This window comes from Gymnodraco acuticeps, unplaced genomic scaffold (genome assembly GCF_902827175.1).
Source record: "Gymnodraco acuticeps unplaced genomic scaffold, fGymAcu1.1, whole genome shotgun sequence".
NCBI classification, from domain to species: Eukaryota; Metazoa; Chordata; class Actinopteri; order Perciformes; family Bathydraconidae; genus Gymnodraco; species Gymnodraco acuticeps.
Window position 1 is genome coordinate 2,424,404 of NW_022990701.1, and position 19,981 is coordinate 2,444,384.

At 40.2% G+C, this 19,981-nt stretch overlaps 1 protein-coding gene across 11 annotated transcripts in view; it reads right to left on the minus strand.

Moving 5' to 3' along the window:
* Positions 1-1,874: 1,874 nt before the first annotated feature.
* prom1b (prominin 1 b) overlaps positions 1,875-19,981 on the minus strand; it is a 32,295-nt gene continuing 14,188 nt past the window's right edge. The window contains exons 3-30 of one of the 11 annotated variants that reach the window (XM_034231431.1): positions 19,354-19,380; positions 19,051-19,256; positions 16,814-16,934; positions 16,607-16,670; positions 15,884-15,973; positions 15,383-15,406; positions 14,894-15,111; positions 14,712-14,786; positions 14,501-14,564; positions 14,185-14,193; positions 13,882-14,041; positions 12,895-13,047; positions 12,317-12,440; positions 12,084-12,187; positions 11,870-11,954; positions 11,614-11,760; positions 11,327-11,398; positions 10,375-10,467; positions 9,169-9,186; positions 8,943-8,996; positions 8,631-8,711; positions 7,769-7,837; positions 6,838-6,927; positions 5,439-5,554; positions 4,832-4,897; positions 4,460-4,548; positions 3,423-3,457; positions 1,875-3,324 (exon numbers count right to left, since the gene is read on the minus strand). In XM_034231431.1, the coding sequence (XP_034087322.1) occupies positions 4,464-4,548; positions 4,832-4,897; positions 5,439-5,554; positions 6,838-6,927; positions 7,769-7,837; positions 8,631-8,711; positions 8,943-8,996; positions 9,169-9,186; positions 10,375-10,467; positions 11,327-11,398; positions 11,614-11,760; positions 11,870-11,954; positions 12,084-12,187; positions 12,317-12,440; positions 12,895-13,047; positions 13,882-14,041; positions 14,185-14,193; positions 14,501-14,564; positions 14,712-14,786; positions 14,894-15,111; positions 15,383-15,406; positions 15,884-15,973; positions 16,607-16,670; positions 16,814-16,934; positions 19,051-19,256; positions 19,354-19,380 (2,415 nt within the window). In that variant the 3' untranslated portion in view covers positions 1,875-3,324; positions 3,423-3,457; positions 4,460-4,463. The other 10 variants (XM_034231432.1, XM_034231434.1, XM_034231433.1 and 7 more) reach the window with 10 other exon arrangements.

Genomic DNA, 19,981 nt, shown 5'->3' on the forward strand with positions numbered 1-19,981 from the left:
TAAATTTTTGAATTAAAATGATCTACTAGCTCATTTACTGAGATGTTAGCAGGGGCAAGTGTGGAAGAAAAATTCTGAGTAAACATTTCCCTAGTGTTTTGAGTTAAATATCGCTTTGTGGTTACCTCTTTTTGAAAAAATGTGTGAATAGAAATAGAGCTCTCAAAGAAAACACAGGAATGATCAGAGAGTGCAACATCAGTCACCACAACCTCAGAGATATTCAGACCCTTTGAGATAATTAAGTCCAGAGTGTGCCCCTTATTGTGCGTGGGCTCCGTCACATGCTGAGTCAGTCCATAGTTATCAAGAACACAAAACAGTTCTTTAGCCCCTCTGTCTGGTTGTCAACATGGATGTTAAAATCACCAACAATGACTAGACGGTCAAAGTCAATACACACTATAGACAATTATTATATATTGTTAAATACACTATCAGTCAGATTTGTTGTGACAAGCTGTGGCTGATATGGAATCACTGCTAAATTTGATAAACTCACACAAACGTTTGAGCACTTCCTGTTTCTAAACTGATTCACCGCTCTTAATCTATTACCTATCAACACAGATATCGGCAAAGCTACTGGCAGGCAGGGCCCCGGCTTGTCTTGGAAAGAGTTGAGAGTGACATACGCCCTTGAGCCTGGACCGCCATACCCCTAAGAAGGTCTACTATAAGTTAAAGACGGCTACAATGGCAGGGCCCAGGAATCCCTTTGTTGACCAAACTGGTTTTGAGTTCAAACTTGCAACCTACAGTGAGTTTTGACATATGAAACTACAGAAGAACGGCGGCAGTGGCTCAGTCTGTAGGGACTTGACCGAAGGGTCACCAGTTAGTCCCGATCGACCAAAAAAACACGGAGTGGACTGGTAGCTAGAGAGGTGCCAGTTCACCTCCTGGGCCCTGCTGAGGTGCTCTTGAGCAAGGCACCGAACCCCCAACTGCTCCCCGGCGCCGGCTAAACTGGCAGCCTCTTCGCTCGGGCCCTCTCCAGGTGCATGTGTATTCTGTATAGTGTGTATAACTGTGTGTGTATTGCATGTGCATGTGTGCACCTACTTGTATACTGTGTGTGTGTATTAAAAAAACTAAATACAAGCCAGAGTGAAAAACTGAATTTCCCCCTAGGGGGATTAATAAAGGTTCATCTTCTTCTTCTTTAAGGAGACTTGTTCTTCATGTAGCGGCTGGTTTGGACACAGGGCGGAAGAAGTGTTTACAGTATTGCCCTGATGCTGTGTACAAAGTCACATGTGTTAACAAATGCACACATGCCCTCAGTACATTCAGGATGTTTTGTTTTTATAACCATCAATCTGTTGGGGAAGAGAACAAGTTCCCCTGTAAGAGACACCCGGAAAGCAAAGTAAACATATGAAGTGCGTGTTTGTCGGTATGTTGTCTAAACCAGATGTTTCCCTAAATTAAATTAGTCTAGTCCTCTTCTGATAGGATGCAACAGCGTCACACCACCTCCACCAAACCCCCCCCACTGCTCCCTGCCAACCTGAAGCCTGTCAGCTGCTGTGTGCTCGTATTCAGCTCTGCATATGTTACATGAATGTTCTCTGCGTTCCCTGGTGTTCTGTATGTTTTGGCAGACGCGCTAAGTTGGATTTTTTGTGGGGGCGTCGAGGTTTAACACATCTGCATATTTGCTGTGTGCACATCGTCAAGTGTTCTTTTTCATTCCTAGCTGTTGCTCAGAGTTTATGTATAGCATGAAAGCACACTTAAAAGATAGTTTGGGTGATTAATGACCTTTGAAAGAACAAAAACCATCAAAGTTTCCTCAGTGGTTGATATAACAGTGGATAATACATACGTTTCATTAGTATATGCAGCAAGAAAAACACAGCACACAGTTGTAAGACTGAAGTCTTTATTCACAGTTTCGCGCCTTCACCACAGACTCCAGCTGTAATATAATATTTGTGTGTACGCTTTGTTCCTCAAACAGGCCTCTTTCACCAAAGAGGCTTCTGGGATTTGTATTATCCCAACCCCAGAATGGTGAAGAAAAAAAAAAACACAAGCAACTAGTGGTCTCTAATGGTCTGGTAAAAAATGGAGACACAATATTTTTGTTTGTTAGCTGTCTTGAAACCTTGCTGGGTTTGTAACTCGTGTCTGTTGAAAAGCTAGAAACTCTTTACATCCTGATGGACCATGATTAATTCTGGACTGATGTCTCAAGGTTTTAAATAATTAACAAGAACTTCCAGTTTCCACCTTCAAAAACGTTTTTTTCGCTTTCTTGCTGAAGGTTAGTTGAGAAGATCAATATCAGTATCCTGTCTGTATACTAGCCCTGAAGCTACACCATTGACAACGTTAGCTTAGCTAAATGACTGTTAGCCTTGCTCTGACCAGTGGAGCAAACTCCACACACCACATCCTCTGAAACTCACTCATTACAGCAAGTTTGGGGAGGATCTAAATCGCAGGGCTGGACTGGAAACGGGTTTGACTTTGTGTCAAACATATGGACACAGCTTTCTATTCCAGCTGAACACACAAGTTGAGGGACACGTTCGCGAGCCTTCACCAGAAAAGTCTGTAAAACCAATGTAGACCGGATGGGCAAACTCCAATGACCCCCTTCATATCTCATATTCGTCTACCTCAGCGTTCTCTGCCAGGGCAATGGATCAGTCCAACCCCGAGTCCAGAACATAGCCACCATGAAAATGAATGTGTTCTTCCATCATGCTAGTGGTTTCATTGATGGTGATATTGATTGCTATTCCTACTGGATCCTGGTATTTAACTAAAAGACACGAGAGTGCCATCTTTTTATCTAACTCTCAACAAGAAAGCGAATCAATGATTCTTTGGTCGTTTCAACTTGTCGAGTCAAAACTGTAAGCTACATTACAAATATTGACCAAGAAAAGAAAAAGCTACCCCTACAAAAAGCTACTTATGTGTTATAAAACAAACATTAACAAAAGTATATAAAACTTTCAAAGGTTTTGAAAGTGTAAAAAAATGTACACTTGTGTCACCATGGTAAAGGTGATAATGTAGGTACAAACAAATGAATTATCTACAGGAAAAACTAGCTATGCAGGAACATTTCTGTGATAGTTGATGATCTATAGTATGAAACACTAGAAGGACGGCTGCGGTGCTGATGTGAATGAAATAACACTTTATAAATTACAGTTGGTTGGCATCTGAGGTCCTTGTCCAGTGGCTTGAAGGGGCACTGGGGGGTGGGACGCCTCACCACACAGTTCCAAATTGTTGTTCTTCCTTTTGATCTTTCAACGTGTTATAAGATCTGAATGGAGAGAACTGGAATGTCCAGAAATCCTTGAAAAGAGAGAGGACATGTCAGAAATAACAGAGTTTTCACAGTGTTTTCTGTTTATTATCCCTAAAGAGAGGTGTAGACGGATGAGATGACTTACCTCGAGGGGAATTTCAGTTCCAGCCCTCTTGTCCGCTGTGAAAAAAAATATGTTTTAATCAGCTGCTTTACTTTTGTCGATGCTCTATTGCTTTTATAAGTAAAAGTATGAATAAATGAAAAACAAAAGAATAGAGTAGTTAGGTTTTTTTAATACTGATTTAAAAACAGTTACTGCCTTTCTTCATCAATACATTGTTGAAGGGTAGGGGAAACAAACACTAATTCCAGATGTCAACAAATATATGTCACATTTCTGTTTAATGTTGGATGAATTAAGTATGTTTTGGTTACATAGATAACTCCATATCATGCAATGATGAAAATGTGTAATTCCCCTCCAAAACAAACCATTCAAGTTCCCAAAGTTGTATTTAAGTGTTCTACACCAAAGGCACAAGATGCTATCATCAACAAAAGCTTCCTTTTAGTTCTATTTAGCGAAACATTTACCAGAATCTTACAAAATATGAAGATAGTTGGATATTGCATCAAGTGGGAATGATGAAAGATATGTGCTATTCCTTGTTGAGAGTTGTGGAAAATCGTTGGTAGACAACAGTGATGGATGGAAGGATGAATGAGACCAGAAGAAGAGGAAGAAGAATCTCCTGGGTGAAGTCAGACTGATGATGATTAAATGGCGGGTGGTTCTTAGGTGGTTTTAGTTTACTTTAACAACATTATGCAATTTCTTTACTCAAAAAGAACAGCTTATCATGTTATAGGAAGAATGCATCCTCTTCGTGTCCGACCTCACTCCCTGAACTTCTGTTCTTACACTATGTGCCTTTGAGAAGCTATAAGACAAAGCTAGCTCGGTATCCTCAGTACGGACATCATAGCAGAGGCGAAAAGAATGAAGAAGATGTTGACATTTGAAGCAAAGAAGAGAAAGAGAAGCAATGCTAAAAATACAAAGCATTGTATTAGGGCGAAATCTGTATTTATGAATCCCAGAAGTGCCAGTTTTTGCATAATGTTGTTTTGAAGTTGTTAGATGGAGGTTAGTGCAAAGTGACGACGGACAGTCAGTACCTCATCAAGGCGATCCTTCCCAGTCGGCGTAGCTCGGAGGAGCCGAGGCCCGAGGGAACCGGGTCAGAGTGTTGGGATAGGGAGAGATACTGTACACACACACACACACACACACACACACACACACACACACACACACACACACACACACACACACACACACACACACACACACACACACACACCACACACACACACACACACACACACACACACACACACACACACACACACACACACACACACATAAAATACATACTTATGGGGAATGGTTTTTAACTTAAAATCTGTAGCAAATGTCTGCAGACTGTCAAAGTATTCCTCCACCAATTAACCCCACGGCATGCGAACAAGCAGAGACGCTGCTCGTACCTGACCACAGCAAGGTCTCCATGGATACCACACAGTTGTTCCCCATGATTACCTGTATTACCCATACTGCAACACAAGAGCGGGGGTGGACAGGTGAGAAAGAAAATGGGAAGACTCCACTCAAAGCAACAAGGATGGAGTGATCCCCGGAAATAAAGTGGAAAAGAGGAGGCAGATGCAGGAGGAGATGATGAAATGAAGATCCACGCAGAGACAAAGTTCATGCGTGATTTCCCATAAGAAAACGTTTAAGAATGATCTCAGGAAATCCACAGTCAAGTGTCCAATTCCAAACATGGTATGTAAACACGTGGAAGAGGAGGAGAGGATGCACGGATGGCAGACAAACATTAAAGTGCAACAAGCCACGGGTAAGTGGTTCTGGAGAGAGTGGAACAAATACCAGGAAAAATACGAGGATAATCAAAGACCATGAGAAGGAATAATGACAGAGAGAAGGAAACAAGAGGATTCATTAATTTAGTTTTGATCTACAGAAAAAGATTCAGAAAAACTACCAATAAAAACAAAAGAAACTTCTGTCAGTGGATATACAGTATGTAAACCGTGTGTGTGTGTGTGTGTGTGTGTGTGTGTGTTTACTCACTCTTCAAAGACATCTTCTGTGTCCATCCTTCTGTAATACTTTGCCAGTTTGACAGAAACGATGATGCTGGGGATCAGGAGGACACAGCAACCTCCCAGACCAAACCAGAATGTGTTCTGAAAAACCACAAAAACAATAAAAAAATGATTATCACCAGTTAACCTCTGATCAGAAAAATAAGTGACATGAAGTCTCCTTGGACTTATTTGGCATTTTCACATTTGAAATGTGGAGATTGATAATGAAAGAAGAGTTGGTTGCAACCCAAGAGATTCAACATGCAGCACATACACATTGATGGCCAAGATGTGCCCATTAGAAGGCACAAATAGTACAGAACATATGAATAAAAACTCGTTTGCATGCAGCACATACAGTACATACAGTACCAGGGCTGCAGGCACTGCTTTATAAATCTCTGTTTGGATTGACCAGTCTGTGGATTGTTGGAGCTCTCATTAAACACACACACACACACACACACACATACACACACACACACACACACACACACACACACACACACACACACACACACACACACACACACACACACACAAACACACACACACAAAATATATAGCTAATATGCAAATACTTTGCCTCTCCTCAGGGACAGAGTGAAAACAGTGAAGAATCTACAGTATGTGTATGTTACTCCCCGTATGGCCTACGGACTCTATCTCATCTCAGTGTGTGAGAGGGAGTGTGTTGAAGACTTGAGAACATACTGTTCTCTTATGTGTGGCCCCGAATGACTCCACAGACTTCATCACTCCCAAAAAACCCAGTGCTCGCTCAAACCGTCAAAGAGCCGTTTATACTTCTAGTTGAAATCCAAATACATTCGGGGGAACATGTACTGTACATACAGCTGTGGCATGAATCCGTGTGACACACAAGCACACACACACACACACACACACACACACACACACACACACACACACACACACACACACACACATATATATATATATATGGTGAACACTACCTTGACATAATATCCCCTTTTAGGTTGATATAAATAACTTTTCAGCAGCCAACTGAGTAATCGCAGAAACACAGAGAACCTGGTGAATGTTAAGTCCAATATTCACTGTCTGTCAGCTCTGATCTAGTTTTGAGGGAAATATCTGTCCCTTCAGCTGCTAAATACTCCTCTTTGTTCATTAAATTGTTTCTAATTTAATCTGTCTTTCACGATTTGTGCTAAGCAGGTAGTGTACAGTGATTTTTTTAACTCTTTTTCGTTGCCTGCTATAGTAGAAAATGGCGATATGAAGGTGATGAGAGTGAAACGGTACCGTTGAGGGTGAGACCGCTGAACAATGAGCTGAAACTCACTATAAAGCGCCAACAAGCAGAGCTGCACATTTGGTTTGTTCTGGTGCCTTACCACTGAATCCACTATGAAGCTGCAGCCTATAATCTCCATGCTGTCCACAATGTTACTGATGGGTTTACACTGGGCCACCTCTGAACTCAACTGTAGGAGACAAACACACAAAGGTATAGATTACAGTGCATGTATGAATGAAGTCAAATGTAAACTGCATGAGTATAGTTTAGCAGAAGAAAGTCTCCTAAACCTGACTATTACAGACTTTTGGTTTGACAAAAAAGATCATTTCAGTTTCTTTCAAACCAAATTTCAATCAAACTGGCCTTCTGAACTGTGTACTGAAACCTGAACATCATGTTCACTCAGATCAGAGCAGAGCTGGTTTTACAGCTCACTTTTTTGCATCCTATAATAATATTATTTTTCTTCTGCTGGCAGGTTTCCATCCAAACATAGCAAAGTGTAAGCACATTTCTGCACGTTTCCATATATTATTGTAATGCACATTTCTGGAGTTGGTTCATCAAGATAAGCAGCAGGGGGTGCTAAGTCTCCAGTTACGTGCCATTAAACCAGTGCAGAAGAAGAAGGCTCAACGAGATGACCTTTTAAATTTAAAAGGTGCAAATTAAATCCTAAATGGTCGGGTTATATTTAGAAAACATGAAGTAATTATGATCTTTTTATTTGTTACACATATTGATTTGAAGAAGGTTATAATCTCCTCATTGCTCCACACAGATGTCATGTTTTCATCTGCTGTCATGTTTTTGTATGCTGCTATTTTCCCTCTCAGTGGATGCTACAGTAAAGTGCTTCGTGTACTTCATTATTAATTCCCCCAGTGCACTTATTGTAATTATTTTTTTTCAAAACACCAACTTTCCCAAAGGATCCAAGTTTAAAAAACGTTTGCCGTTTCCACGGAGAGATAAAAGGGGTCATTAATAATGTATACATCAGAGAAAACTGGTGGTATACTCACCGAATGTTTAACCCATGCTGTGTACTGTTTGAAGTATCCCACCAAGTTCTCTGTGAAGCCTTTGGTTTCCTAGACAGACAAAAAAGGAAAACGTGTGACGCCATCTTATATCATCTGATTCACGAGTCTGAAGCAACAAGTGTCTAAAAAGGAAGGTCGTGTATCTACATTAAAGGTCCCATGTCATGCTTTTCCGGTTATTACCCGTCTTCTTGTGTGTTATGAAGTTTGTAATGTATGTAAACGGTCTGCAGAGTCACAAAACCTCAAAGTACACCCTGCAGTGAGTAAAACTCTAACACAGAAAAGACCTGCCTATGCTGCCCCAGAACGCCTCGTTGGAGATTTATTTTTCCATTGTTTACTTCTTGGGTAGAGTGATGTATTTCGGGTATAGTGACGTAACGTCCGCGGAGCCGTTACGTTTGGACCAATCCGCGGACTTCCTCTCACACACACACTCGGCGGGACGTTGCGAGGCTCGCTGCTGCGAGGAGCGGGACAGTGTGAGCTGGCTCACTGGTGTGGGGTCGGCGCGACAGCGAGACACTGTGGAACTCAGCCTGGGCACACACACAAACTCCCAGCCAGGCTGCGGGTGTGTGTGTGTTTTGGGCTGGGTTTCGCTGTGTCTCGCAGACGGCCACTGGGTTCACAGGGAGGGGGGGGGGCAGGAGCTCCAACAAGCCGTTTAGGACAGATAGTGAACACACATGCTATACAGAGATGCTGTGAGAAACCAATGTGAGTTTGGAAAATTGCACAATATAAATGTATTCTAGTAGACCTCAACAATGGAATTATGATCAGTAGAAATGACCATGACATGGGACCTTTAACATTGTTACATATTTTATTTTACCCTTTTGACCACATGGGAGGCGTTATGAGTGATGAGGTATTCTGCTGCATCGATGGCACTCAGGATATTCGTGGCCTTAACCTAAAAGAGAGAGATGAATTTGTTAATATAGAACATAAATAAAGCAAAACATCTAAAATTGTTGACTTTTTATGTTCAGTTTATAATATAGAAGACAAATAAGACGAGTGCACCACGTTTTATTTAAATCCTTCAATGTCTTGTTGATTTGTTGTTTGAATGGATGTTGATTTTGATAAATTAGACGGCAAGTCAATACGAAAGTAAAAAGTGTTTTGTTTGTTCCCTCACCGTCAGGTCGTTGGACATCCTCTGCAGCTGCTTGATGCTCTGACTCAGTGTACTCTGTGTGAGGAGACACAAACACAAACTGTTACCCAACAAACAATAATGCCATGACCACATTTTTTTCACAAACAGAAATATCCATTACGTCACATCACTGCTGTCACAACATTTACAACATTTACAACACTGCTACGATAAACACGCACACATTTATGAACACAGGTCTTACCCGCGCTTTCACATATTTCTGTCACCGTTTAACAAACAAATAGGAAGAAGAAAGAAAATAAGTAAAGTTAAAGGGGACCAGCTAACAAAGGAACATGTTTCGTAATACATCGCTAAAAATGTATAATTACATTATGTTTGTTTATTTGTAATAATGAGTTATATGATATTATATTTAGATTTCTTTCTGTGTAGCATACAATCCATTATTTGTTGTATATCAGCTGTTACAGTAAGCATTACAATATTCATGAGAAAATAAATCACAATTGATGTATATTTTTTATTTTACTTATTTTTAAATAGGAAGGCATTTCAGGCACTCCAACATAAGAACAAGGAATTAAATATTAAAATTGCAGTGGCTAAATCTTTTAAAAAGGATGTTGGTAAATGTCTGAATCTCCTTTTCAAAGCTAGATATATGGTTGCTGATGGATTAGCTTGAAGCAATAAACCCTTAACGATGTCGAAGGAGCTTTTGGATTTGTGCCGAGAGTTGCAACTAAAAGTCAGTCAATACCAAACTCCACCGTGTTTCACTGAGGGTAAGCACAATATTTATTTGTGTAATTAAAGCTGACAGTGGCATAACACAATTAACAGCCCAGTTTTTATATTTTTTTAGGAAGGTTGCCAAAGAAATGGGCCTTAACTTCTAAAAGATTGTGATCTTCAGGCTTAAGGTAACATGCTGAGGGAGATTTTATTTTGTCAGCGGAAGAAAGGTATTATTTGGTCAAACGGGGGTAATCTGTGTGTATTGCCGTTAATAACTGTGTCATATATACCTGGCTGCTAAATCCTTACTGTTACAAGGTGTGTATTTTGTAAATTGTGTAACTTGCTGCTGTTAAATACCAACCACCTATGTGCAATATGTGCTAGATGTGCAATATATATAGATGCCGTTAATAACTGTGTAATATACACCTGGCTGCTAAATCATAAGAACTGTTACAGGATGTGTCTTTTTTTAAATTATGTAACTTTTTATTTTTTATTATACCATAACTTAGTACTTTTTTTTAATGCAAGACACATATTTAACATATGTAGCATTAAGCTGTCTGTGGCTCTTTTTCCTGCTGTAACTACGCAAATTTCCCCTCCGTGGGACTAATAAAGGTATTCTGAATCTGATTCTGATTTGGTTGTGCATATGTATTGAGTGTCGGTTTATTTTTTTAATGAGAGAGTTGATTACCATTGCTTGCTCCATTGGAACCACTTGATCCCTGTGGATCTGTCTGATACTGCTGGCGTGTCCTTTCAGTGCGTTCTCCAGAGCACCCCGGGGCTGTACACACAAACAATAAGCAGAGGATACAGAAGTTTGATGCAGTTCAATCTTTAATTACTGCAGGTAATTAATATAAACTCAATGATTTATTTTTCCTTGCTTCCTTCCTTCCTTCCAGCCTCAGAAATGCAGGCACACACTAATCCTTCTGTGGCATGTCCCATGTGTCTTTAAATGGCACAGTTCCTGTACTCTGTGCTCTGCATGTGCCATGAATGTGTGTGTGAGTGTTTTCAGGGTGAATGGGCACCTTGTTCGAACCAACTGAGCATGAAACAAAATTATTTTCTGCACAGTCTGTCCAAATGTATGTTTGCACTTGTGGTTTAAAAAAATGTCTATATCATTGCTACAGTCTACAACATGTTAATGTTTAAGAGGCAATATAAACTTGTTTTAACGTATCATTATAAAGTAAATGTTGATTGCACAATGCAAGGGCTGTGCATTAATGACACCAACAGCGTTTGGTCCTCTATCAGATCGCTTTCATTCTAAAATTCTGTCTGCGACCTGGTTCAGTCTTGTGGGTAAATGAAAGCTCTATTCACAGAGCAAAGCAATGGAAAACAAAATGCACTGTGTTCAGTTCAGTGTTGCAAACTCTTTTACAAAGAAAGTAGCTAGCACTAGTTGAAGTAGAGTAAAGTAAAAGCCATTTACATATAACTAACCCTGTTTTTGTTTAACAGCAGTTCTGTAAGAATAACTTACATAATAATTCAAAGCAAAGTGTATTACCTATGTGTGTGAAACATAACTGTTATCACATTTCTTTATCATTTTGGCATTTGATTGATGAGAGCAGCTTCATGTTGTTGCTTTAATCTGTTGGTACGATAATGATGAGACTCACCAGTTGGTCTGCCTGAGCCTCCAGGTCAGTAGAGAAGGACAGGAGATCCGAGATAGTTACTCCTTTGTTTAACTAGAATAACAAAACCAAAACATACACTCATGAAGCAGGGATCATAGTTTCAGTCTTGATTGGAGTTTGGGTTTTTCCAATGAAATAGACTTCTCAGCCCAAATGAGTACTCTTTTGAATAAGCATATTACAAGTGAATAGGATGAGTAGAGGAATAGAGAGAAGCTTTTTTTGAAATATTATTTGTATTAAATTCATATTCTATAAATGTATACCTCAGTCAGGTAGGCTTCATAGTTGATATGTCCGATTCCAGAGTTGGCGAAGTTGATGAGGTTGTCTCTGCCGGCCTGCTCCAGCAGCGTGACGTCCTGTAGGTCCACCTGCACTCCCTCCAACACTTTGGCCAGATCCTTGTTGTACTGTTGTTAAAAACACTTAAACTGATAAGTAACCTTTCATCTTGCTTACCCAATGCATCGGTAACACAGGTTTTTATCAGCATTTCCTACAGAGTGCAGTGAGACTTACCACAGTTCTGTTGAGGAAGGAGTTGATGTTGAACATCGTCTCCAGCTGCAGAGAATGGTACAGACCGTTGTTCTCATAGCAGTCCCTACGAGACAAACACAGTACAGTCACACGCTGAAACTCCTCAAGTGTACACTTATGAGCATTTGTGCTATTGGTAGTAAACAGTGATCTTTATGTCAAGTATGAACAGTGTTAGTTGTTGGTATATTACCTGTACATGCCTCCCAAAGTCAACTCAATGTTAGGATTCTGAAACAACATCCCAGGAAGGAAGTTCTTCTTGGCGGGATGAACCAGGAATGGAGTGTCTATGATCTACACACACATACACACATGCATTTTCATCAGCACAGAGCCACAGTGTTGTCTGTTATGTAACATGATTTCGCTCCGAGAGGCAGAGGAGAGATGATTCAGGAAAAGAAGTGAGCTTGTTTTCTGCACCTTGAATAGCTGTCGGTTAGCGAGGGGTTCACACACCATCTTCTCCACGTTGCCTCCAATAACAAACAAGGTCGACACAATGGCCATCAGCACCCAGACGGAGATAAAAGAGAAGCCAACTCCACTGAAAGACCAACAGACACAAACACATCAGTTATCTTGTACTATCTGTTTCCTGCATCCATCATCTTTTACAATTGCTACTTCTACGATTTGATATGGTCACTTTAAATAATATATATATATACACTGCTACTTAGTTTTGTGGTCTACTTATCTGTTATTTATTTTTTACTTATTGTGTTTTTTATTGTTAATAACGTGTGAACTACTTAGTTATTTTTGAATATGTTAAGTCTATTCTCTAACTTTATCTGCACTATACTTCTGCTGATGTAATAATGTTCATTTCATCGTTGATCGTTGCGGGACAAATAAAGGAATTCTGATTCTCAATCTTATTCTGAACATGCTTGCTTGATTTCTTATATTTGTGTATCCTTCAGACTGATGAACTCAAAAATAAGCCCTCTTGTCACTCCTCTCAGTTTGAGGGTTGTACACTTTGGGAAACATACGCCATTAGCAGGTTGCCGCCGGTGTTTGAGAGGCAGCCTCGTGTTGTTGGTGTAACTTGCTCGTCGTAGCCGCAGACGCCACACAGCAGTCCGAGGGTGTTAAAGGCCAGGACCAAGACCACCATGCAGAGCACTGCCACACAGCTGACCCACCTGCGACACACACACACACACACACACACACACACACACACACACACACACACACACACACACACACACACACACACACACACACACACACACACACACACACACACACACACACACACACACACACACACACACACACACACACACACACACACACACACACACACACAGACACACACACACACACACAGTGGTGAACACTACCTTGACATAATATCCCCTTTTAGGTTGATATAAATAACTTTTCAGCAGCCAACTGAGTAATCGCAGAAACACAGAGAACCTGGTGAATGTTAAGTCCAATATTCACTGTCTGTCAGCTCTGATCTAGTTTTGAGGGAAATATCTGTCCCTTCAGCTGCTAAATACTCCTCTTTGTTCATTAAATTGTTTCTAATTTAATCTGTCTTTCACGATTTGTGCTAAGCAGGTAGTGTACAGTGATTTTTTTAACTCTTTTTCGTTGCCTGCTATAGTAGAACATGGCGATATGAAGGTGATGAGAGTGAAACGGTACCGTTGAGGGTGAGACCGCTGAACAATGAGCTGAAACTCACTATAAAGCGCCAACAAGCAGAGCTGCACATTTGGTGATAATTCTCAGGTATGTTCACAATGACAAGCATTTCACATTGTATTTGAAGTTACAGAAATATGGAAAATAGCTGATTCAAGCCTTTTACTAACCCCAAAGATAAAATATTTAACGTAATATATTCCCTTGTAGAGGCCATATTCTTGTTCTCCAGGTGGAAAGTTTGTCCCCATAATCTGACAGATTTCTGTTCCTACAACCTATAGTAATAATACATGTACTCAGACGAACACACACACCTGTAAAAGTCCATTTGGTCAATCTGTGGGTAAAAGGACTCAATATTTTTCTGTCCTTGGGTGAGGAAAACGGTGAAATTGGTGAGAGAAGCTTCTACTGGGAACATCTTGGAGAAGCCGTTGATCTCTATGCCAATCTTATCCAACATGCCTTTCACTCCTACAAATGAAAATGAAAATATAAACCACAAGTAATCAGAAGGAGTGATGGATTTGTATTCTACATCAATCAGAAGGCCACTCAAATTAGAGGTGAAAACTTTAAGGAAAGGGGGGGGTCTAACAGAAAAAACAAGGACTTACGAGGTAGAGCTGTGGTTTCATCATTCACAGGTGAAGGTGGAAGAAAAAATGGAAGTGAAAGACTACAGTTAGACTTAATCTCTTATCGTTTGTAAAGAAGAAGGGAAAACAGCTATATGTGTTAGGCAAACTAAATACACACGCATACACACCCACACACCCACACACACACACACACACACACACACACACACACACACACACACACACACACACACACACACACACACACACACACACACACACACACACACACACACACACACACACACACACACACACACACACACACACACACACACACACAGTTAAGTACCTGAGACAATGTTTTTAGTTTGTTCTTTAACCAGTTGTGGTGTATCATTAAAGGATGAGTAACCCTGGAGATGAAGAGTGAGAAAAGAGAAAATATATAATTGTTTTAAATAGGGAGGCTTCTTTAATAATACGATAGGTGAAAAAGATAGTGACAACATAAACAGGAGGATGATGATGATGATGATGGTGAGCTGGAGACAGAGACTAACCTTTTGTACAATGTTGCTGAGGTCTGTTCTCAGGACAGTATTGACATTGACCAAGGCGTGATTAACATCTGGCAGCTTATGAAGGGAAAGATACAAATATAGATCAGTAAAAATGGCCGTTTAAGATGCTTGTTTCCATTTTCAGTTGTGTTGATTGTGAGACAATCTTTAGTTCCTGGTACCTTAGAGTAGTCAGAGTTGATTCCCAGCTGGGCGAGCGTGGATCGGATGGTGTTACAGGTGGACGACACAGCTCCATTAGTGCAGGCAGGGTCTGATAAAGTGTTGGAAAGAGAGGCCCGCTCCCCAGATAGACTGGCCTGAAGCTTTGCTGTCCCCTCCTGGAGAACCTCCAGAGAGGAGCTGACGTTCTCCAGAGCCTCTTTGGTCTCCCGCATGGCTGCAGGACGGAGAGGGAGGATGACTTTTTAAAATAGGCTGATAAAAAATACACATTTACTAAAAGAATCCACAACAGTGTGCTGTTTTGTATTGTCCAACATGTGATCTTCAAATGATTTACATTAATAGAATGTACATTCACAATTCACAAAACTATCACAGAATTACAAACAGGATGACAACAACGCTGATTACACTGACGACAGACCAACAACCCACAAAGGGAAACAATACAAAACACAACAGGGGTTCAGATCAGCTCTGGTTACCTTTGATGGCATTCTCAACTTTAGCTTTAGATAAAAGAAAAATGTGCAGAAATTGGAGAGGAAAAAGGAAGGTTAAACGATGTTGAGGATGTGCCTTTAAAGACACCACGGCAGTATTAAAACCATAATAGAGCATGTAAAAACGTATCATGTAGCATGACATGATAAGTGCGGCTACAATTCACAAATATATTGTTGCATTAGTGTGACAATTACATTTTCACTTCACCAAAATAAATTCAGTTTATACCGTGTTTTTGGGGGTATTTTAATTAAACAACACAGTTTATCTTGACATGATTAGAAGTCTGAGTTTATGCAAAACATGAGCAGCAATTTACATTTTAGCAACATAATTCATGGGAGGAGAGGTTTTTCTTTGAATTTCAAATTGAATGTCACCAATCAGATATGGTGACAGAACGGGCTGATATTGTGTTATCAACCCTGCATTATGAAGCTGTGTAAACTGTACAGGAGCTCATTCAGAGTGTGTGCTACCTCCTGCCATCCGCAGCGCATTGTCCAGTGAGGGCACCACCTCTCTCTCCAGCTGACTGTGGATCCTCCCACCAAGCAAAGGTCCAATGTCTGTCAGGAAACACAGAGAGATCAGATTATATGAGAAAACTACAGCTAAATATGAGTACACACAGTGAGCCACAGACAACCAAGTGAGATACATTACTCTGTATCACTAAGGAGTTTTTTGGCTTTGTGAAATGTTCTGTAACGCACGAGTCAACACGTTCCATGCTCTTTTGAGAAATCGAATGTATAAATTCATCTGTCGATTGAATGTTTCTTATAACTCTGTCATTATGCTGCTGTCAAATCCGTGTTTCAGTGCTGTACGATACCAGTCACCTCTGTGGAAACATTGGTATAACTGCCTTTTTTAATTTATATTTGAGTGTTGTATGTTTTTGTAATAATGGACCAAGAGTCTCTTTAAATAAAAGATGATGATCTATTTGGCATAATTATTGGCTAGCGTGTGAAAATATAGTTTTTTATTAGTATCATATTTGGTAGTTCTTAGACTCCAAGACAAAAGTTTAAAACATTTCAGTCAGTGAAAGAGGAACATATTGTATATATTATTTTCTAGAGGTTTTGTGAAGGAGGGTATATGTATCCTCTAAGGACATCAGATACACTTCTTTAAAGGGAGGCACAAAGGTTAAACAAATAATGTAAGTAAACAGTCTGAGTTCAACTTACTGTCAAGGTCTGACAGGACTTTGTTCTTTGCCGTGGTGTACTGGGCTGTCATGTATTCAATTTGCTGCAACAGAAAACAGGCATCACTCATTTAAACATACATTTTCATTTTCTATAGGCTTTTACAGAGAAATGTGTGAGTGTATGTGTGTGTGTGTATGTGTGTGTGTGTGTGTGTGTGTGTGGGGGGGGGGGGGGGGGACATACCGTAGGTGTGTTGTTAGCAAATGTCTTAAGGTCCCTCATGTTGGTGTTGATTAACCTCCGAGTGTTCTTAATCTGGGCGCTGACATTATGGTTCGCAGCATAGGCGATGAACACTCCCAGACTAAAACACACACATTATTTTATCAATTTTTTATATAAGATCACATAGAGTAGGGACAATTTGACTAAAGTATAGACAGTGAGCAGTGTTCACCAGCAGAGTGCAGCATGGCTACATCAAGATGTACTTTTGATGACTCACTGAAAGTTCACAGAGACATGTGACAGGTCTGAAAAATCACATTTCTCAGCTACATAACTCTCTTGTATATACCTCTTTGGGCTCTTCACAGTCACATGTCAAATACACTTTATGATGTGCAAGAACTTTCTCCTGATGTGGAGTTGAGAAAGATTTTGCAAAGATCTACACATGATGAACAGTCAATAAATGTACTTAAAGTGGACCTATCATGCTATATTTGAAACATATATTGTAGGGCCATACCTATATAAAACGTTTTTTTTCAAAATACCAAACAGATCATGCATTTTAGCCATGCCTCATTTCGCTCTATTTGCTCCTTTCCAGCCCTGTTTTTGCAAGGGCTGATTCTGCGTTTGTGGCCGACTACAGCGCAATTTACAGGCCTGGCATATGTACTACAGCGTCTCCAGCACTTTCGAGCGGTCTCTCATTCCCCTGATAGGTTGCCCATATAGGCAGAGCACCCCTTTTCTGACGTCAGAAAAATTCAAATAATAATCAGCTCTGTTGCAGCCCCGTTTTTAGAGATTTGGGTATGGAGGAAAAGAGAGAGGGTTGTGTTTTCTGACACTTGGTGAGTTCCCTGACACACCGGGGACACATATTCATGTATAGAAGACATACAAAAGTGCATTTTGCATGATAGGTCCCCTTTAATATATGAGTCTCTTTAGGAAACCTCACCTTCTAAATGAATCTATTTTCCATCTCTGACCTGAGGATTGGTAGAGATTTAACTTGTAAAACAAATGATTATGGATAAAGACTTTAACTTTACCTCACATTTATATCTCAGAAATTACGTACATTTGATGTTGTTAAATACTGTAAAAAACGTACTGTAATCAAATAAAAATGCAGGATAGATAACGCTCTCATAATTCACTGGTGAAAACAAGGATGATGTTGAAGTCTATTAAGGTGTTGAGCTGATGATATGCAAACTTTAATAATTACGTTTGTGATTGCTATTCCTGAACTTTGAAGATATTCAAGTTATTCAATGGTACAGCCATATAACTGATTTATTCACTTTGCTGAACCTGAAGAAAAGACTTGATTGAGTGTCAACAGAAGGAAAGATTGTGTGAGATATAAAATAATTAACCCTGATATATGAATATCACCAATTGTACTTTATGTACTTACATTGTGTGTGTGTGTGTGTGCGCATGCGTGTGTGTGTGTGTGTGTTAGCACGCATGTTTGTGATGTGAAAGCACTCATTCAGACAGAGAGGCCCCTTTACAGTCAGCCAGGTGATATCAGTAACACCTAACTGTCCTGCAGTTTGGCTCTTATTTCTCCGACTGTGCACCTGTCTCCTACACCGCAGGTGATCTGCAGGTCATCTCCTGTCTGTATGCGAGCAGATGTTTTTAACTCCACAGATGTACACATCTAAGCTTGTTTAGAGGTCTGGTGGATTATGACAGGATATGTTACCAAAAGGTTTTATAAAGCCTATCGTGGATTCAGGGGGAGCTCTGCAAAATCTGAAAAAGAGGCTTCAGGTGACGACAAGTTTTTAATGAGAAAACAATATACACAACATATAGAGTTAGAAAGCAGTGAGGTTTCAAGACCTCTGTAGCTGCTCCTCATCTCTGATTGAAGCTAGTAGCTGGAGACAACATTAGCCACCCCTAGCACAACATCACTGAAACTCCTTTTGGACTATTAGCAGTCAAGGTGCATTAAACGTAATGTCAGCCTCCAGGGTTTCACGAGAATGAAAAAGACACTTGATTTTTGTTTGACTTTGCTTTGGGATCTACGACTTTAGGTTTTACATGCATTCCTTTCTCTATACATCTTATGGTATATCCAGTATGCAGCACAGTATGTCCAACACATTTGTAGAAGAGTTCTATAGTCTCACACTTCCATGATGCACACAGTGAGAACATACATGAGACCTAATAATACCTTTTAAAAAATCCTCATGATGATAAATAAGATGACTCACGACATGAAGATGGAGGTGGCGACGAGCAAGGCGGTGTAGAAACCTCTCTGACAGTCAACGTTTTTTCTTTGTCTCTGGTGCATCTCCCCTCCGCAGTTGTCACAGCAGCGACACACACAGAAACACAAGGCGATGATGGGCACCAGGACCACGAACAGGATGCCGATAGTCGCACATATGAGGAAACCCGCCTCGTAGTAGATCGTCTGCAGGAGAGGATATAAACAATCATCATTCCACCTCACATCCTTTCTGAGACATTGTGGAGTATAATGTGAAAACATAATGTTATGAGGAGTTTACCTGTAGTAACAGCACCACATTGTCTGGCTGTGACACACACACACACACACACACACACACACACACACACACACACACACACACACACACACACACACACACACACACACACACACACACACGGCAAAAGGGTAAGAAAGACAAACAAATCAAGGTCAGCCAAAAGATTAGGAGGCAGACGAAACATCATTCTTAAAACCTAGTCTATACAAAAATGTTCTCTTGCTTTTATTTCATAACTTATTGTTTTTATTTCATATTGTTAACTTTTTTTCTAACCACAGTGTCTACTTACTTATTCTCAATTTGCACATTATTTTTTATTTTGTGAATTATATGATGGTTAAAGGTGGGGTAGGTCATTTTGTTGAAACCAGCTCGAGTGCGCTAGAATTTGAAAATACACAGCCGGAAACAAATCTTCCACTTCCTTACAGAGCCCCTCCTCCAACACACACGAACGCACACATGACCAATGAGGGCACGAGATAAGTTTGTGCACAGATGGAAGGCTGACGGGCAGGTACGCCATCCGGTGATTGGTCGTGCTTTTTACAGCGCCACGGCTTCCACTGATGACATTTCTTTATGGATTTTTTGTCAAAGCATTTAAGATATTCATTGCTAT